A 21,379-nucleotide genomic window follows, 5' to 3' on the forward strand; every position below is an offset into this window, starting at 1 on the left:
TATCATTTTTCAAGCAAAGAAAAAGCAAAGGTTATTACCTATTTAGCACCTGATTTTCTTTTTCTAGTTCTTCTATCTTGGCTTCCAAAAGTTCCAGTTTCTCTCTCATCCTCCTTTGCTTATTATCATTAAGAGTCTTTCTCTGTCAAACAGATATTTCCAACAGTTAAGTAATGTCTTAAAGCATTAGGTCCTGCAAAAATTACATCTACAGTGTACATCGTTTCAAGCTGTGACTGTTTTTAGGATATTCCTCTCTTAAGAAGAGGTGCTGCATTGTTTGAAGGTTCTGAATCCTGTGATGGGGAACAGAAGAGATGGGAAATGATCCATAGCTGTCAGTCACTCGTTGCTCAGTGACCAACTGTATTAACAAGCACTAACTGTATTTGAGAATTATAAAATTCATTCTCTAAGTGACCAGATATAAATAAGTATAAACATGACCAAAACAATGTATCCTCTTTCTTTTTTCCTTTTGTTGACCTCAACTTTCTGCAACCTTAAAAGCTACCTGGCTTTTAAGGACATAACCTGTTTATGTCCAATGTATAAAATTGCCAATTAATCTTGAGCTTTTACAAACAATCAGCTTTTCCTTTTAAGTTATTTCATAAAAAGCAAGCTTAGAAGAAATACAATTTTCATAGTCCATCAAGAAAAATTAGAACATCATTTGTCTAGCATCAAAATATCATCCTTGCTAATCGAGGAGTCCACTTCTTAAATAACCCTACATACACACGCACACAAAAATGAGCCTCACAACATCTTGATGGCATTATAACAAAGTTGTTGGCTGTAATATTCTTTTGCATATCACTTCAACCTATTTCTATGCTAATCTTGAAGAGCCTGATGTATTTCGTTATTATATACAGTAGACTGCAAATAAACTCTTAATATTAAAACAATTTTTGCTGGCCAAAGTAAAGTTGAACTTTTCATAAGCTGGAACAGTGATGAAGGAAGAGTCAACCTGCCTTTTTCTGAGCAACAGCAGCTCGACATAGCTTGTTCTTCACTTGGTTGTATTTCTCTTCTTTCTCTGTCATGAGCTGAGTAAGCAGGTGCTTCTCCTCCAGCCATTCCATTCGTTTGTATTCCAAAGTCCTTTGAAAAAATCAGGTAAAAAGATTAAGAGGTTATATAGACAGAGCAGTGTGTCTGATTAATGCCTTAAGAGATGCATCTTTTCCTACCTTTATATGCTTGAAGGATCTGATTTAAGTTTGATGGTGTTAACAATCTAATTGTGGCTATCGACATTCAAACCCATGCATTATCATCATCTTAGGTTTTGTCCAACCATGAAGCAAATTTTGAAAAGCGATTCCAAGAAGCAAGTTAACTGTTGGCTGCTTGTTGGTTCGGCATGCTGCTAAACTGACGACAGAAAATTCCTGAACTCGGATCAAACAATCCCACTGGAACACAAGAGCAGACACCTATGCCAAACATCAGTTGTCAGAAGAGCTGACAACTACCTTCTCTGCTTGGGAGGTAAGATGTAAAAGAATGGGTTGCTGCCCTCGAGCAGTCTACTATGCCTTTGAAACAGAGAAGTGCAGGCTTGACTGTATGTGCTCCCATCCAGAACAAACACCAACACAACAGGAAGCTCACAGCAATATGGTTCTTGGACAACACTCCAGCTGAAAACACACCACTAGCAGCGTATGTTATTTGGTTAGTCCTTTGCATAGTTAAAACATACTAAAATTAGGCTGTGTTCTCTAGCAGTGGATAGGAAATGAGCCAGTTTCTCTCTGCTGCTGTGTTTGTTTGGGTATCTGCATTGTGGGTCAAAGTAAACTAACAGCATATTTAACTGTATGATAAAAAAAAAGGTGAGATCCTGTGCAGCAGTTTTTAAGAAATGCAGTCCAAGGTTTAGTATCAGTGCATCCCTACTACTCCAAGCCTGGGCTGGTGCAGTTTCCCTACAGGGACTGTGAATGAATCTCCACCAATGTCTCAGCAGACAGCCTTTCCCTTCCCCATAGCAAAAGTATTAGGCATCATCCATTCTCAGTAGCAGGATCCTGACCCACCTGGTACCTGTCACAGTTCCCTCAGTAGACCCAGTGTGGTTTGTACCTTGCTGTTAACTGTAAATAACTACCTACTACCCAGGAGCCAAAGAGCTTTCTCAAAAAGCACTGCTTACCACTAAAAGAATTTCAGTTGAGACAGTGGTTAAATGCCACAAGTTGGGTTGTTTTGTTTTTCTAAATGCTACTAACACTGTTCCTGAAATGCTTCACAAGTGCTTGATTGAGCTAGTCTCTGATCTGTATCAATGTCATAGTTTGCCTTCAGCCTTTTTTCTCATTTCACATTTTCATTCGCAAGTCTAAGATTGACACAGCCGGGCAGCTGCTTTGCCTACTTACAGCCCATCTGGCATTATTTTATTCATTTGAAACTTTATCTTAGGCTTTCTTACCTTTTGGTCCTTATTTCACTTCCTCTTTAAGCCAAGTTGCTGTGGTGCCACTTACCTCTTGGAGTTCAAGCTTATAAGAACTACTGAGCTGAGGAAAGAAGTCCTGTCACCAGAGTCACAAAAAGAATAGGAATATGTCCCAAGGCTCCCAAGCTAACAACAGGACAGACCTGGTGGACCTACAGGTAGGCTGCAAAGCAGCTTAATTTCTGCAGTATCAGCCTTGGTGCATCTCCGTTATCTACCTACTTATACGAGGATCTCTGAGGACTGCCAAGCTCCTTCCACTGCCTTCCTAGGAAAACCTACTCCTGACTGGTCTATGGCCCATAAATATCTACATGACATTGTCAGTCTCACTCAAATAACAGTGACAACCTCATACCTTCCTAAAGTAAACATCCAAAGATATCTAACATCCTACTGGCAACTGAACATAGCGTGAAGTGCCAATGCAGCAATTTCTTCAAATGTTAAACTGAAAAGCAATACCTAAAGACAACAAGCAATTGTAGTACCAATTTGTAGCAAAAGAGAAGTTAAACCAAAAAATGTCCCATTATATCTTTTGGAAGTTTTCTATTTAACTGGGATGCTGACTTTTTTAAAAACCCACCACACAATAATCCAGTACAAGCTAGACATGTATATGTAGACATGCTAGGAAATACTCAACAGCCATTTCAGACTAACTGACAAATTCATCTCTAAATTTCAGGAAAAGTGTTCATTGCTATATGGAGTCTGAACAAGATTTGGTTTCCTTCAGCATTTATTAGCATATTTTGATGATATGTGGTCAAGCTTGTGCAAAGAAAGGAAAGTGATTCTTTTTAATTTTGATGAGAGCAACTAGAAGATACTCAATAACCTTCTATTTGCTTTGTATCAGCTAAAAGGATCTAGTAGAAGGGGAAATAAAAAAAGTATACACACACATACAGACAAGGTCCCTGAAACCTATCAAAGCATAATACAATGCTTAAATGCTTTATTCACCCTTAATGCTTAAACATTCTTAAAAGAACTGTGTGTGAAACTCTAGATCCACTTAAACTAATAGAAGTTTGACATTCACTTCAGTGGAAATAGGATTTCATTTTATACAAATAGTGTATTTCACTATTCAATAATTAATTGTATAGACATAAATGGAAACACACTCCTATTTTGTTATTACTCCCACGGGGGCTTGCAGAAGTGGACGCCATGGCAGGAGGGTTGGAACTCGATGATCTTAAGGTCCTTTCCAACCATAACCATTTTATGATTCTATGATTTTTGAAGTTACCACAAGCCAAGCTATTACACATACTGCATAACAGAATGTATAGGCATTTATTACAATTGCCCAGTATTTCCTGTTCATTTTTAACTTCTGGCTTTATGGAAAATCTACAATCCACAGCTAGGTAATCCATGAGAAAGGAACACAAGCAATATGAAAAGGAAAAGTAAAGCCAAAAGAAAGAAAACAAAAAATTACTTCTCTGCTTCCAGTTGAGCTTTTTCTGCCTGAGTCCTTGCATGTTGACATTCTTGTTTCAGTATCTCTATTGTTTCCTGCAGCTTCTGATCAGACTCAAGCAAATTCTTTTCTGATTGAGAAAGTGAGGCAATCTGGAGTTGCATGTAATGAATTTGCTACAAAAAGAAAACGAAATTTTTCCATTTCAGAAGGTATGCAAATAACTAACAATTAATTTTGAGATACTGAGATAAATCAAAATGCAGACACCTACTGGCTGCATTAGCTTTTCATAAGCCTTTCTTATTTGTTCCTTTTCTCCTTACTCAACAGCTTCTCCAAAAACGCTACAGTATATCAGTACTAGACAAAGAAGGTTTTCTCTTGTAGTTAAAATGAGAAAGAGAAAGGGAGGCAGGAGTCTTCAGTCATTGATGTGGCCCCCAGAACTTCAGAAATCCAACATTAAGCCCTAGGACTGAATAGAACTAGAGGACACGCAACATTTAGTAGCAGTGCTTTGGAGCTATGCAGATTCTTCTCGCTCTATGTGTTACAGCCAGCAATGGCTGTTCACAAAAACAAGTATAGAGCCTGAAAAGTCCAACCTCTGCAGCCAGCACATAGAAAGGATAATTTCCCTCTCCTTTGCCTCTCCCCACATGGATACTCATACCCTAATTTCTGATTTGTGGAGGAAAAAAAAATATTGCCTTGAACTTCAAGGGCACATGGCTTGCAGAATACTTTGATGCAGAGCTGTGTTCTCACCTACTAAATAACATCATGGGTGAGCAGGAGCTAAAAGAATTAGGTTTTATTTTCAACACTGACATCAATTCATTCTGCAATAGAAATATACCTCTTTACACTAGTTTATTCATTTATGAAACATCTGTTAAGCACTTGAAGAACCTCAGATGAGAGATGCAGTGTAAATGCAAAGCATTACCTAGAAACAATTTATAAGTCTCCATGGAAACTGAATCTCCAGTTAAATAGTGCATAACCGTATTCAATATACCAGTCTATAAACATTCAGCTTTGAAATCCTTGGTACCCACAAAACAAATCAAGCAAAAAGCTGTAATTCATTTCTAAAGATCTAGGAAAGCATGACTGATTTCTGAACACTTTTGTTTTAAGTATCTGTTGTATGTGTTTTGTCTCTCAGAAAAAAACAGAAGCCTTAAAAATTCAGTCTGATCTTCACACACTGGGCATGGTGACTGCAGAAAAGATTCTATTTCTCTATCAAACACTACAATGCAATAAGACCTTACTTGTTTCAGATCAGCGCTTTCATGTTTCTTTTCTTCCAACTCCTCTGTCTGAATAGCTTGCTGTTGAATTTTTAATCTAAAATTGTACAAGACATCCTTATTTTTTTCTAATCAAAATATAGATGTTAGAAATTAGGACAAATCAGTCTGACAATAGAACATGTTGCATAATTTGAAAGGCTATTAAATATGTAACTAAGCAATGATTTAAAATGTATTTTTATTGATTATTAGAATTCATATAAGAGTAAGAAATACATCTCTTTCTTTGTTTGCTTTTTGGAGTACAACTTTTGCTCATTTTATCATATTGACCTTCATACAAATACTGTAGTAAAATGACTTCACCAAGAACTACAATAATGAACTCAAAGAGGTATTGTATTAGGGTCCCAGTTTGCTAGCTGCTGATATGATGCCACTGTGGAAAGAGAAATGGTCTACTCTTGGCTGCTGGCATAGCCCCAGCATTACACGGACCCAATTTTATCAAATGTGAATATTGCAAAAATATGCCTTAGAAACATTCAGTAAAATCTTATAATTATTAATGGTTTGGATGAAAAATGTTTGGGCTTTGTTGGGATTTTTTAAACAGAGAATTTTTAAAACAGAGCATTTTTAATTCTGCCCTCTTTTTACACAATGCAAAATAAAATGTTGTTTAATTTAACATAACGAACATTTGTGTATCTATGAATAGTAAACTTTTATACTGACTCCTATAAAGAAATAAGGGAAGGAAACATGAGAAATTTGTGTTAAAGTTAGAAAAGCCACTCTACCGCAAACACTGAAGTTCCTTTTTGCTAGATTCTTCTGCCATCTGTATCACATGTAGTTTTTCTTCATACTGATCCTTTTCAGATTGTCTCAAAGTATCTTGTTCCAGTTTCATCTTCTCTAGATCAGCTAATTTGTTCTCGAGTTCTAACCTGAGACATTGTTCAACACACACACAAGAATCATGACAAAATGCTGAAGTGTTTAGTTGCCAAGAACGACATTTTAAAAAGTTACTCAAAACCCTCCTCTGTTAGAAGGTGAGCAGTAAATCAACACACATACTTTTCATCCTGTAAGACTGCAATTTTTCCAGAAACTTCCTCTTTGGCAGCTTGCACTTTACGAATTAGCTCCCGATCCTTTTCTACTAAAAGCTCCTTATGATGTTCAACAGTTGCCTTAAGAATTTCCGTGTCTGACAGCAATCCTGCATTATAATTTCAAAAAAGGTTAAAATGTCATTATTGATATCAACCTGATGAAATTCAGTAGTAGAGCAGTTTTCTAAATTAATGAAAGGGAGCTTAAAATCACAATTCACATGACAGAATAAATGAATAGGGGGAAAAAACCAAGAAAAACAGAAGGGACATGGCCTTTCTTAGTATAACAGCAACATTTCAAGAACTTCTGAAGAGTAATCAGTGCACTGGAATCTCTGTCTATGAGGGTTTATTATTTTAACAAACCTGTCTATGAGGGTTTATTATTTTAACACACTTGGAGTACTGTGTACAGTTCTGGTGTCCTCAACATAAGAAGGACATGGAGCTGTTGGAGCGAGTCCAGAGGAGGGCCACGAGGATAATAAGGGAGGCGGGAGCACCTCCCGTATGCAGACAGGCTGAGAAAATTGGGGCTGTTCAGCCCGGAGAAAAGAAGGCTGCGTGGAGACCTCATAGCAGCCTTCCAGTATCTGAAGGGGGCCTACAAAGATGCTGGGGAGGGACTCTTCATTAGGGACTCTAGTGGTAGGACAAGTGGTAATGGGTTCAAACTTACACAGGAGAAGTTCAGGTTAGATATAAGGAAGAAGTTCTTTACTGTGAGGGTGGTGAGGCACTGGAACAGGTTGCCCAAAGAAGTTGTGAATGCTCCATCCCTGGCAGTGTTCAAGGCCAGGTTGGATGGAGTCTTGGGTGACATGGTCTAGGGTGAGGCATCCCTGCCCATGGCAGGGGGGTTGGAACTAGATAATCTTAAGGTCCTTTCCAACCTGAATCATTCTATGATTCTATGATTATTATAGATTTAAACTCTAAAGCAATTTCTGTTAAGCAGTTGTGTCTGGATAGATTAAAAAAGTGTTCCACAATAGCTACAAAAAGGTCAAGCAAAAAAGTTTTCCTTTTATGGAAAAGTTTATGGGAAACAGTAACTGGTTACCAGTGAAACTGTGGTAACCTGGCTACAACAAATCGCACATTTTAATCCACTCATATTACCAAATGGGGCAATTCTAAAATTATGAATCTATAGGCTGGGACATAAGGTGCAAATTAAAAACTGGTGACCAAGGCACCCGTGTTCACTGGCAAATAAGTCAACATGCTACAACGACTCCTGGTTATAAAGCTAATTCAGTCATGCAAACTGGATTCCATAGCAAGTTCAGGACAACTTAAATCATGCTTGTATTTAGTTTCATATTTCATAGGGTCTGATATTCTTAATTCACAATATACTGCAAATGCATTGTTGATAGATAAACCACCACCTTTCAGTTGCTCCTAGAGAACTTAATATTAAAGCAAGCAAGCAGAAACAACTATTCCAGGAAGAAGAAGGTACTGTTTTGGGGTTATGGCACATCAGTGAGGACAGTCCACCAAAAGCTGTGTAGTAATTTAAATCAACACGTAACTAGTACTAGAAAGCTTTGGCCTTTTCACTCCAGAAAGCTATTTCAAGTTGCCTACATACTCGGATGTATTGAGTAGCTTTGAACATTGACTATTTTCTTCAAAGACTGAGCTAGAAATTGTATTTTGTTTCCCATGGCAGCTGTACCAATTGTTATCAATTCCATGGACACAGAATCAGAAAACAAAACAACCACTGAAACCCTATGATACATTAAAGTTTCAAGCTACGTGTAAAAGACTTTAGAATTTGGCAAAATAGAAAAATTAACCAGATGAAGTATGAGATTTTGAAACAGAACCTGTTCAAATTGTGTCACAGATTCACTAATTTACATAAATTTAAGATTGTTCTGTAACTGTTCTTCATCTAGTAGACAAAGTGAAACAATGCAATTATTTCACATACAAAATGAGCTGTCAGATCTATGACCTAGACCAGAAGTGGAAGGCGAAGGTTGCTGGGGAATGTCTGGAAGAAAATAATTGTAGTATTCTACCTAGAAGTTACAAAAGAAATAATTAGAAAATAATTGCATGTTTTACCATCCATTTCACTTTGAATCTTGTTTCGCTCTCTTTCTACTTCACTCTTTGTTCTTGCTGCCTCCAGTTTGACATTTGTTACCTCCAACTTATGTGAATGTTTAAGTTCTTCTACCTATGAATTATGGGGGGAAAAAAATCAACCAAAATAAATATATATACATATTCACAGCTTTACTGTAATTTTTTCATGTGATACTTTGCAAACAAGAAGATCTCCCAAATAATCATGGACTAAGCTTATTTTAAACATACCTTAAAATTTTTTTCATCTACTGCTTTCCTGAAGGCAATCCTGAACACCCGCTCTTGTAGATAATTTTTAGTGGTGAGATAATTTTTAATGGTGATGATATAGACACTGTAACACTAAAGCCGTTGACATGATCTGATTCCCCAAATTGTAATAAGTGCTATTACAGGTTTTTGTTAACACCTCAAGTCACACACTGAAGATTACTGAATGTTAGTCAACTTGAAATGCTAGTTTTCTATATTCTCTGATTAAAAAAATTAAAGTGCTCAAACACTACATCCATTCCAGGAACCAAGCTGTCCAACTATTGACATGTATTTCATCTTTAACCAGCCAGTTACTACAAGCTACACTGTGGAAAAGTTACTATTTCACAAAGCCTTGGTGATATATGCACAGATGCACAGGATTGCTTGTGAAAACTTAGTTTCCGAGTAAATACTATACACTCTGTGAGCCAGCCTCTGAATATTTGGGTATTTCTGAAAAGACTACTCATTGGGAATATCTTGATATGACACTGATCCAAACTGCATGAGACCCTGATGCGTCGCTAACTCAAGCATTAGCATGTTAATTTACACATAGTTTGCTTCTGACTAAAGATCCCTCAAACTAAAACAAAGTTAAATATAATCTCTCTGAGTAAAACAAAACAGTGATATGCAAAACCATACTATCGATTGCTCTCCCAACTAATTTCAACTGGTAACTACTTATAGTCCCCATGACCTCCTGGGGTGCCACACTACTTTCTCAAAATCCAGGTCTTTGTAGATTTTTAAAGTGCATTTCAAATCAAATACTTCTCTACAACTGTGACATACACATAAAATGGCCCCATAAAAGCAGGAGTTTTAAGAACATCAAATCAAAGAAAATTACTGCTTGCATGGAAACTTTCTATAGTTTAGGCATTTGTACACAGTAATTACACGGTCAATGAGAATTAAATATCTAGAGGAAAGCACTTATAATCAAAATTTCTTCACAATGACAAATGTAATTACAACCTGCTAGCATATACAGTGGCAAAAGGTTAAGAATGACATACTAGCTTATTAAGTAACTACACGGTGGATTTGGTTGCTGAAATACTAAGTTGTGAATGTTTCAGGGCAACTCACGAAGATTTAAGGTGGTTTTTTTTTAAGGCATGAAGTCTGGAAGGCAAATGTGCTCAGGAATAATTCTGAGTGGGTGCTGAAGGGGGTGGAGGTCAGTATAGAAATTACTAGCTACTTGTTTCCCTTCAAGAAACACCACTGAACATTTTAAATTTCTCCTACTTCTTTCCGGAAGTGAGGAGAGAACACCACTCGTTACAAAAGTAAAGACTTTTGTATATTCTGATAGACAATTGATTAAAAAAAGTTTAGCAGAAGTTTTCCCCTCCTATTTATTACTCCTGTGAGACAAGTATGGCACATTGTATACGCTATACCTCTACCATTATTTAAAGCCCATAATAATGGTAGAGGTATAGTGTATTCTTAATAATAGTAAGGTATAGCGTATTCTTATGGTAAATTCAAACTTTTTTGGATTAAGGACCAAAATGAAATACCTCATACTCATAAATGTGAACTGGAAAGCCTGTTTTGAATTAAATCTGAGACTGTTAAAGAACAACTATGGTAGAAGTTAAAGTTTTCTTCCTGTATTGTATCTTTCTTGAGGCATATTATGACCATATTAACTTCTGTACCCATACAAAGCCCATGGCAGTGTCATTTTGGAATGTATATTCAAAAATGCAGGAAAGCTTTAAGTCAACAGAGAGCTTAAAATAAATCTGCATTCAGATACATATACAAGGCCAAAGTGCCTGGCTTTACAGTTACTTCATAACTAACTAAAGCCTCTCCAGGAAGGTAAGAAAACACAGGGAATTAAATTTGCTACCAGGAACTGACAGATGTGATAAAAATTTATCTCCCATTATTCTCTAGAGAAAGGAAGGGATAAAAGTAGAAAGCTACTATTTACCCAAGTAACTATTTCATTAGGACTAATATCCTGACCCAAATTTACATAAAGCAATGTAAGCATTCTGCAACATTTGAAGGAAAAACAGGTCACTAGTGTTTCAATTTTTCTTGTTTATTCAAATGATCACATATGAAATTGCATAAAAGATCCGTCCTTTTTAAGTTGTGTAGCTGAGGAGTCACTGCAACTAGATAACACTCTGAATCTGGCATCCATACTAACTTAATTATGCTGAAATTCTAAACAGTGATACCAAGTTTCTTGAGCACTTCCAGGTTTTCCCTAAACTTGAAGCCTTCTGATCCTTTTTTTTTCCCTAAAGTATTTTTCTAGAACTTTCTCTAAGATCTCAAAAAAAACCCCAGAACAAAAAAACCCCAAACCAACCAACCAACCAAAAAAAAAACCCAGCCCAACAAAAAAACCCCAACGAAACGCAAGCATAGAACAAAACCTCTAAGATCTGGTGTCAACCCAACAACTAAGATAGAATCACAGAATGGCTTGGGTTGGAAGGGACCTTTAAGATCCTCTAGTTCCAACCCCCTGCCACAGGCAGGGACACCTTCCACTACACCAGGTTGCTCAAAGCCCCATCCAACCTGGCCTCAAGATACTCCAACATGCTGCAAGGCAATGATCTACTTAAAAAGATATGATGCAGCGCTGTACAGAAATGTTTCTGTACAAGCTATGCTGGCATTAGCCCAAGAAGAACGCTAGCCTAATGTGACTATCCTGCTCCTAGTAACCTAATATCGTAAATGATAATAACCTAATATCCTAAATAATAACCTAATATCCTAAACCTCCACAGGTGACGCTGATGCAACTCGCTTCCTGTAGATAACACAGCCCATACAGAGGATACGTTTTAAGATCTCTAGAAGCCATAGTTCCATCAAAAGGGAAAAAAATAAAAAATCAATGTAAAGCTCTATTGCACTTGACACACTTTATGAAAAAGTCATACTCGTTTCCATCAAATAAGCTGCCTATTTTCATGAGTACTAAATCCATGAACATAGCCACCTCTTCAAGCCCTGTTTTGTTTAGAAAAAAGATCTAGAAAATAAAATAAAAAGAGCATAACTTCAATCTTTAGATATACTTCTAAGAATGATGTTTTTCCTGTGAAGTCACAAATTCTATGTCTTCCAACTGAAACTGGGAAAAAAATTCCAAATCTATTTTCAGTCACAGCAGAAAACATTGTTATTTTATTTTTAATGTAAAATATAAAAAGAAAAACTTAAACATAACAGGATATGAAAAATAGATTTCAGATACCATAAAAGCACTTACTTTGGCAACTAAAGAATTGACTTGTCGTTCCGATTTGTGAAGTTTGGTAGTTAAGAGAAAGTTTTGCTCATGACTCATCTGCAGTTCTTTCTCAATTCGATCAATCTGTAGTTCAGCAGACTTCTTTTCTCTCTTGAATAAAGGAGATACCGGTAAAATTTTTTGCCTTTTGCTATTCACTTGAATGGTTCAATTGATCTGAGCTTTCAGATAATACTGACCCTTTATATTATATAATACATAAATATTTATCTTTGCTCAAAATATGTTCCAATATAACAAGGGTCTTGAATTTTACTCAAAAGGCACAATTGGTTTTACTAACACTTCCTGCACAGAATCACACACATTTTCAATCCTGCTTCACAAGAGGCAGAAGTAATCTGACTTGGTCAGGAGGCAGCAGGTATTCCTACTAGTAAATTACTGGGCTGTAAACACCAGTACGACTTTAAGTGGTGCTCAAAAAGATGTCATATGTTGGCCTATGCACTTAGACTAACTGAAGAATTAACATCATGGAGAGGAAATAAAATGCAATTACTGTATTGTAGACTTAAGACCCTGAGTGTTTCTAAGTATCAAAAAGGTAATCTAACCTACAATTTCACCTTCCTTTTTCCAAACTGACCTATTTATAGCAGATCTTTTTAAGTTTTCTAACTTAAGAATATTACAGCACTTGATCGGAGTATTTTGTAACAAAGATCAGAGTATTTTGTAACAAAGGTATACAGCACTAAGAAGAGTAAACAGGAAAATGAACCATCTATCTGTATGCTGCAACTGTGCAAGAAATCCACATGGAAAGACTCACTACTTAGAGAGATAGTAAGAACTGACAGGAAGACTGAAGACCATAGGTGAGGAATAAAGTGAAACTCTGGGAAACGTGCAACAGGCTAGAAATAACAAAAATTCTTTAAAGGAAAGCAACAGCCAAGAACTAAACAATTGCAGTAATGTGTTGCCGAAAGGAAAGACAAAGGTAGGCAAAAAAGATGACACATGATGAAAGGATTAAAGAAGTAGGGGAGCACCATATAACATCTTTAAAAAGAATAAAAAATTTACTGTAGCAGATTGTTGACATATTGTCATCAGTTTCCAACTCTTGCCAAGTGACAAGTGCTGACATGACCATCTTACTGATTGCAAACATGGATGTCACTTGCATGTTTAGAAAGGAGATCATTCAATGGAATCTCTCAATTGAGCTCTCCACCATTCCAAAGTTGAATTGGCAATACAGGACTCCCAATGTACTTAGAATTTGTTTTTAAATCCGAAATGTACTATTTCAAACAATGAACTCGATGGCAAAATTATCAGTGACTTCAGTGACAGTTCTATCAGGCCAAGTGTTACTGTCACCATACTCTGCAAGGAGGCAAAATTTGAAAAAGAAACACCCACAAACCCCACTTACCTCTAAAGATCTTGCCATAGCCTGCATCTCAGCTAACTGCCGTACTTGTACTCTTTGAACACTTTCTGCTTGCACACTGCAATTGTCTCTTTCTGCTCTTAGTTCTTCTACTTCTGCTTCTAAGCCTTTTATTTTCTGAATCAGTTGTGCCTTTTCTCTAGAGAGTGCCTCCACGCGTTTACTGTCCCTCGTGGGATCAACACTAAGCAGCTGATTATGGAGTTCTTCTTTCTCTTTATCCAGCCTTGCCACCTGATAGTTGTTAATCAGAAAAAGAAAAGCTTTTATATTGGTTAGATGTCAGGCAGCAACAAACACAGCAGTTGACAACTCAGGAAAGCAGCAGTGTGCTTTTAAAATATTAAGAAATTACATTCACATTTCTTTTCATTCTTAGAATAGGAAAATCAACAGATTACTTTTCTGCTTCAGTTTTCACTGATAAGGCTTGTCCCTGGGTCTCAGATGTCCCTGAGCCGCCTAGCAGTTTGTGGCAGTAAAGCAGTACCCAGGGTAGAGAAGGAAAATGTTAGGGATCATTTAATCCACTGAACACACACAAGTGGATCCAAGCAATTTGAAGGAGCTCACTGATATCATCACAAGGCTGATCTTTGAAAACTCACAGCCACCAGAGAAGATTTCTGATGACTGGAAAGAGGCAGACAGCACACCCATCATCAAGAAGAGCAAAAAGGTCAAGAAGAAGGATCCAGGTAACTATACGACCGTCGGCTTCACATCAGTCTCTGTGAAAGGGTAAAACCGCTTAAAAGGCATTTCTAAACACATGAAAGACAAGGTGATGGAAAGCAGGGTTTACCAAGGGCAAATCATGCTTGACTTACTACTCTGCTTTCTAGAAAGAGGTGACTGGCACTGCAGACAAAGCAGAGAGCAGTGGATCTTATATACCTTGATTTTAACAAGGCCTTTGATACAGTCTCACACAATCTTCTCTCTCACCAAATTGAGATATGTGCTGGAATAGTGAATGAAAAAGTGGGTGAAAAAATGGCTGGGCTGCCAGGCTCAAAGAGTGATGATCAGTGGTGCAAAGCCCAGCTGACTGCCTGAAACTAGTGGGGTCTTTCTGAGATCAGCACAGGGTCTAATACTGACTGGTGTCCTCATTAGCGACCTGGATGATGGGATGGAGTACGCTTTCAGCAAGCCTGTGGGTGACACCGAATTGGAGGGAAATGGTCAATGTGCTGGGAAGCAGAACTGCTATTCCAAGCTCAGAGAAGAGAAGGAGATGCATGGGAAGAGAGGCAACAGACACAAATTGGAACATGTGAAATTCCAATTAGATATTATGAAAAACATTTACCCTGAAAATGATTAAATACTGGGATAGTTTTCCCAGAAAGGTTGTGGAATCTCCATTCTTGCAAATGTTCAAGACTCAACTGGACATGACCTTGAGCAACCCGATCTCATTACATTTCAGTATTTTAAACAGGATGTTGGACTAGAAAGAGGTCTTTTCTGACTCTGACTATGACTCCACAATTCTATAACCACAACAGAACTCACATCTGCTAGAAACTCAAGACAGCCAAACTCATGATTGGGCCCTGCCAGAGAAAAATAAATAAATAAATAGATAGTCTTTCTGTTACAAGGTAGTATGATAGGTACAAACTCATCTTGAGACCGTAGCTAACAAACATAGCATAAATATATAGATTCTAGTATTTCAAAATGAGTTATGTGGACTGAATGTAATACTGGAGGCAAAAGAGTGAGATAGTAAGGTATGAAAGAGTTCTCTTGATATTTGGACACTAGCCCAAACTCTGATCTGCAGCAGTGCTTTTGGAAGTCAACACACTGGAGGGAAGGGATGCCATCAGAGGAACCTTGACAGGCTTGAGAAGGCCAGCACAAACCTCATGAAGTTCAACAAGACCAAGTGCAAGGTCCTGCATTTGGGTTGGGGCAAACCCAAGCACAAATAGAGTCTGAGCAGAGAATGGATTGAGAGCAACCCTGAGGAGAAGGATTTAGGGGTGTTGGTCAGTGAGAATCATAGAATAGTTAGGATTGGAAAGGACCTTAAGATCATCTAGTTCCAACCTCCCTGCCATGGGCAGGGACACCACACACTAAAACATGTCACCCAAGACTCCAACCAACCTGGCCTTGAACACAGCCAGGGATGGAGCATTCACAACTTCTTTGGGCAACCTGTTCCACTGCCTCACCACCCTCACTGTAAAGAACTTCTTCCTTATATCTAATCTAAACTTCCTCTGTTTAAGTTTGAACCCGTATTCATATTGAGAAGCTCAACATGAGCCGTCGGTGTGAGCTCACAGCCCAGAAAGCCAACCATATTCTGGGCTGCACCAAAAGAAGTGTGACCAGCAGGTTGAAGGAGGTGATCCCAGCCCTCTATTCAGCTCTCGTGAGAAGGATATGGACCTGTTGGAGTGAGTCCAGAGGAGAGCCACAAAGATGATCCAAGGGCTGGAGCACGTCTCCTACTAAGACAGGCTGAGAGTTGGGCTTGTTCAGCCTGAAGAAGAGAGGGTTCCGGGGAGACCTTGCAGCACTCTTCCAGTACCTAAAGGGGCCTACAAGAAATCTGGAGAGGGACTTTTTACAAGGGCGAGCAGTGACAGAACAAGGGGGAATGGCTTTAAACAGAAAGAAGGCAAATTTAGATTAGATATAAGGAAGAAGTTCTTCACTGTGAGGGTGGTGAGACACTGGCACAAGTTGCCCAGAGAAGTTGTGGCTGCCCCATCCCTGGCAGTGTTCAAGGCCAGGTTGGGTGCGGCTTTAAGCAAGCTGACCTAGTGGGAGGTGTCCCTGCCCATGGCAAGGGGGTTGCAACTAGATAATCTTTAAGGTTCCTTCCAACCCAAAACATTCTGTGATTCTATGAAGCTGTATCGGTGATCTCCATGGAGCAAAGCAATTTTTGCAGCAAAAGCCCTCCAAATCCCTTTTAGGAGGAGATTCAAACAGTTATTGAACGACATGCCCAAGCAATCATTTAAAAATTAGGATGTTTTTGTAGCCTCCTTTTGCTAAATGGCCTGGAAGGTTAAAAAGGTCTGAGAGAGAAAACTAGATCACATTTTGCCCTGGGCTCAGGTAGTTTCATTCTTTTTAAGTGTGCTAATTAGCTGCAGGACTAGAACAAGATCACAAGAGAGGCAGGCTGTAAAGCAGCATGTGGATTTAGCTCCAGGAAGGACAACTGTTCTGTTTTTAATGCATTGCACTTGCAAATTTGGATTGATTTTAAAAGTGATGATTGCTTTGATTTGTGTCTCATGTTTGGACGAATACATTCAAATCTGGTATCTTACGATGTATGCTCCCAGACAAATACTTCAATGAATATGCTAATGACATATACAACATCATTTACACTGCTGCATATATTTAAAACATAAATAAGCTGGCAATTTATTTAACTACACTTTTGAAAGTCCAATCCCAAAACAGAAAATCCATGAATCGCTTACTCAAGAGTTAACACAACTAAAATAAAGTCATCAAATTTTTAGCACCCTTTTTTACTACCACTGTCATGATCAAACTCAGTTGCAAAATGTACCCTCCTCTGCTATTAACAGTATCTTCTGCTGCCTTCTTCCTGGATTAATTGCCACATAAGTAATTTAAAATCTAAACTTCTATCAGTTCCATCAGTTGTCCAGACAATTTATTAATTTCAGATTAGCATGATGTCTCAAATTCCATCACAAATGCAATTAAAAAAAAAAAAACATTAAGCAAGGCTACCGACTGTCACTTATCAGAAGGCAAGTCTATTCTTACTTACAATAGCACAAATGATACTGCGACACATCACTGAGCAAACCCACAGAGACAGCTTTAGGCTAAGTCATAAAAGTGTTTTGAGAATTGAGAGAACAGAAATAAACACTACATTATGAAATGGCATCATACTGGCAACCCATCAAGTACCAACATTTTCACAGTGTTCAAGTAGCTTTGTCATCAGATAAATTTTAAGCTAAGGCAACTTGCTATGTACCTCAGCCTCATATTGTATTTTCTTCTCTTCTAGAATACGTGAGTGTTCTTCCTGTTGATGTTCAAATTCTGATTTCAGAAAAGTATATTCATAGCGAAGTTTGTTGTATTCTGTTCTGTATTTTTCCACTTCCTAAGTTAGACAAAAAAAACCCCCACAAAAATATCAACCAGAGATGTTTTCAGATTTATTTCCTTCAAATGTCCATCTAGTGTTCCTATCATTTCACAAATTATATTTGATGAACTGAATCCCTCCCTCTCCCTCTTCTAGGACTTCAACAGTCACTGCCTGGGGCAACAGTACCAGAAAAATAATGTTATACTTTGCTCCCCTTCCAGTTTTAACTTCCTAAGGTTTGAGGAACAACTATAAACTGGTGATCACTACTCTAAAAGAAATAGAATTTCAATACATACTACTTACATTTTCTAGCTTCTGATAAAGTTCTGTCATAGGAGATTCCAATTCCTGCTGTATTTGTGCTTTTAACAGTTCTAATTTTTGAGGAGTTATCACCTTAAGACAGAAAAGTATAATAAATAACTAGTCATAGTCATTTATTTGCACTGTCATAGGACAAATAGCCAGGAATAAAGTATATCAAACATGATTTTATATTATTCTTAATATTGTATGTTTTTCTAAAGAATTTTCAATAGTAGTTACAGAAATAAAAAAATGTATTAGTAAACTAAAAATATTCTGGGAAGATAACAGAAGCATTTAAAACATCAGTATTTACTGGTAGAAGCAATGCAAATGTCAAGCTGAATCGCCAAGAGATTTATCTCCTGAAGGGGTGGGGGTGCAGTGTCTCATAAAAGATAAAGAATTAGCACTTGGGAAAACTTCAACAGTAAGTGAACCAACCCCAAAGAATCAAAATGAGCAATACCAACTTAATTATTTGTGAAACACATTAGATACAATGTATCTGTTGGAGCTCATGTATTAGATTTAAATGAAACTAAGATCAGGAAAGATTCCCTGCTTTAAGCTCCATGCTACATAGTAATTTGTTAACTTTTCTTCCGTATGGCTAATAGAGCAAACTATCTACCAAGAAAAAGTGTTAAAAAAAAAAAAACCAACTCATCCACAACCTGTGACATATTCCAATTTATTCTACTTTTCTTCCACTTGTACCCTGAAGTCCCTGAAAACTAATTCTAGTTGCAGTACCAGGACATATATCCTTCATTCGGAGACTGGGATCGTTTGTTAGATGCTATATTTGTTTCCTAAGAACATGTTCTGCATTAATTTAAGGAAACAAGCAATTATAGAAATTGTCACCCAAGTTACCTTAAAGATTCAGGGGTTTTTGCTTGTTTCTGTTTTTCTTGGTTTGCTGGCATTTTTTTTAAGATGAAGAAAGCAATGATTCTCCCTGTAACAGGGGAGCATGCACAAAGATTGAAAATCTTGCTATTAACATGGGACATAACAAGAGAATTTGGAAGATTCAGTTAAACAAGAAAACAATAATTTCAACCCATAGTTGGTCACTCTAAAGAAGAAACATTACTTGGGTTGGGTGGATTTCAAGACATCTGAATTATATTCAAGTTAGGTATATACATGTTACATAAACAGAAATATATACACAGCCCTATTACAGGACCTAATACCATATTAGGTCCTGACAGTAAATTATCTCACCTGCATTTTCAGGTTTTCCAGCTCTTGTGTTTTATCCAGCAACTCCTCTTGATATTCAGAAAAAAGCTGCTGAAGTTTCTCGCGTACAGTCTGCTTTTCAGCTAACAATTGCTTCAGTTCATCTTGTGATTTTGTATATTCCTCCTGTAACCTGCAAGATAAAAAGCATTTATTTTACATTTACTCTCTAAAATTAGATCTTACAGCTCAAAAAACTCACATGCGGAAGCAAATATACAAATATCAAGTTAGAACTAAACTATTAATATCCTCTTCCTGTAATATACTGAAAAGGTATCCCACAATTACAAGCATAACAAGTATTGCAGAAACATAATCTGCAATGTCCTGAGGTATTCTGAATTGTTTATTTTCTAAAATGAACAATGCTCAAATCTATCCTTAAATACAGAAATAGCTAACACACACAGGCACAAATCCCTCCCACCTATCAACAGCTCAAATTAAGAAACCTGTTTAAATTACCTTAGATTTTCTGCCTTCACATTTTGATAATTTACTTTATGGTATTCACATCGCATTCTTTCATCAATCAGAAGTTTTTGTAAGGTTTGTGAATCAGCTGTATCACCACTTCCAGGCATAGGAGGAAGGAGACCGCCCAAAGCTTCCATTTTATGATTGACTGAACTGACGAGTATGGAGAGGACAAAATCAGAATTAACTTATAACTAATCTACAATGCCATCCACTTTTTCTGCTGTTATCCCAGAAGATCAAGTCACCTGATGAAATACAAGGACATATAATTAGCAGTCAAGTACGTTTGCTGTTCGAAGATTTCACACGCCACTTCTGCTTTCAAGTACAGAAGACTCCTGGCTCTGCTGTAACTCAGGTTAGAGACCTTTACCGAAAGGGCAACTCTGCTCATTCTGCCTAGCCCTTCCAGGAGCATAGAGTAAACTTTAACGTGGAGATTATTCAAGTCAATACAAAACAAGCACAAGCACTTCTATCTGACAGATTACATAGAATGTTATTTTTCCTTATGCTGTACACTGAGAATTAAACTGTGATGCTAGTAATGCCTTAATTATGCCTTGTTAATCAGAGTTCAAAGAGAGGTCAAAGGCATCAGACACATAGAGCTTTTACTAGTACTGATCACAGTCACAGTCTGTCACACTATCCTAATAAGTTGTACTACTCAATACATTCATTTGTACATACAACACATTCATCTTCCAACTGAAATGATGGTACTACTCAACACCATCATTTCAGTTGGAAGAAGAGGAGATAATTCTCATGGTTGAATTCCTATCAAGCCTTCCCTGGAGAAGAGTTAAGTTTTCATGGACAGTCTGGAAGATACCAGCCCAAAGTTCAGCCCTGAAATATGTCATTAATAAATGTCACTTCCCGGTTTTCTTGTGGTTTCTTGTGATCTTTCCAGAAAGGGTTTTGCTAAATGTGACAATTTCAGTTTGGTGTGAGAAAGCTGCAAATCGACAGATGCCAAGAAACGAGGAAGTATTCTAACATGCCTCATTAGTTCTTTTCAATATTAGAAGCAAGATGCATTAATCTGATAATTACTGACACTTTCAATGGATCTAGGAGAGGCAGGACAGTAACTGAGTTTTAGGGAAATTATAAAGCTTTGAAACTAACTCCTCTGCCATTTTAGCTTTTGGCATAGCTGGACTGATGCCTAAGAACACCATGGTTGCAGTGTACAAAGCGTAATTCAAAGTTACAAAGTGCAATTCTGTACGAAGCAAAACTCAAACAGGAAAAATATTAGATCTCCACCATCACTGCAAATACATCATCTTCTTTACATATACACTTGAATATATAATGTTTCTCTCCATTCCACTTTTTAAATCTTTCGTGTATCTATCTTAAACACTTACCATGTGATTTTATAAATCCCTGCACTATAAGCAAGATGAAAACCTATCTTCCACATAGGAAAAAAAACATTGCATGGCAGTGCCTAATAATGTCAAGAGAGTCTGACATTTAAGTTTACTTTCCCATTTTTCCTTTCTCCATCACTAAGATGGTGTACTGGGTTTTGTAAGGTTTTGATAGCAGGGGGCAACAGCGGTGGCTTCTGTGAGAAGTTGCCAGAAGCTTCCCCCATGTCCAATAGAGCCAGTGCCAGCGGCTCCAAGACAGACCTGCTGCTGGCCAAGGCTGAGCCCATCAGCGACGGTGGTAGCGCCTCTGGGGTAATACAGTTAAGAAGGGGGGAAAATAGTAAAACAGTTACTGAGCAGGAGCAATTGCAGTCAGAGAACGGAGTGAAAATATGTGAGAGAACCAACTCTGCAGACACCAAGGT

At 37.6% G+C, this 21,379-nt stretch overlaps 1 protein-coding gene across 6 annotated transcripts in view; it reads right to left on the reverse strand.

Annotated features, from left to right (window-relative positions):
* Positions 1-21,379, reverse strand: part of CEP83 (centrosomal protein 83) — a 29,218-nt gene that overhangs the window by 2,231 nt on the left and 5,608 nt on the right. For 3 of the 6 annotated variants that reach the window (XM_030479703.1, XM_030479709.1, XM_030479704.1), the window contains exons 3-15: positions 19,549-19,808; positions 19,063-19,213; positions 17,824-17,916; positions 17,398-17,529; positions 13,377-13,628; positions 11,948-12,079; positions 8,395-8,509; positions 6,269-6,413; positions 5,986-6,135; positions 5,201-5,276; positions 3,936-4,093; positions 984-1,113; positions 39-142 (exon numbers count right to left, since the gene is read on the reverse strand). In XM_030479703.1, the coding sequence (XP_030335563.1) occupies positions 39-142; positions 984-1,113; positions 3,936-4,093; positions 5,201-5,276; positions 5,986-6,135; positions 6,269-6,413; positions 8,395-8,509; positions 11,948-12,079; positions 13,377-13,628; positions 17,398-17,529; positions 17,824-17,916; positions 19,063-19,213; positions 19,549-19,697 (1,787 nt within the window). In that variant the 5' untranslated portion in view covers positions 19,698-19,808. Of the gene's footprint in view, positions 1-38; positions 143-983; positions 1,114-3,935; positions 4,094-5,200; positions 5,277-5,985; positions 6,136-6,268; positions 6,414-8,394; positions 8,510-11,947; positions 12,080-13,376; positions 13,629-17,397; positions 17,530-17,823; positions 17,917-19,062; positions 19,214-19,548; positions 19,809-20,445; positions 20,603-21,379 lie in introns of those variants that run through there. The other 3 variants (XM_030479706.1, XM_030479708.1, XM_030479707.1) reach the window with 2 other exon arrangements.

Source organism: Strigops habroptila, chromosome 3 (genome assembly GCF_004027225.2).
Source record: "Strigops habroptila isolate Jane chromosome 3, bStrHab1.2.pri, whole genome shotgun sequence".
Taxonomy (NCBI): Eukaryota; Metazoa; Chordata; class Aves; order Psittaciformes; family Psittacidae; genus Strigops; species Strigops habroptila.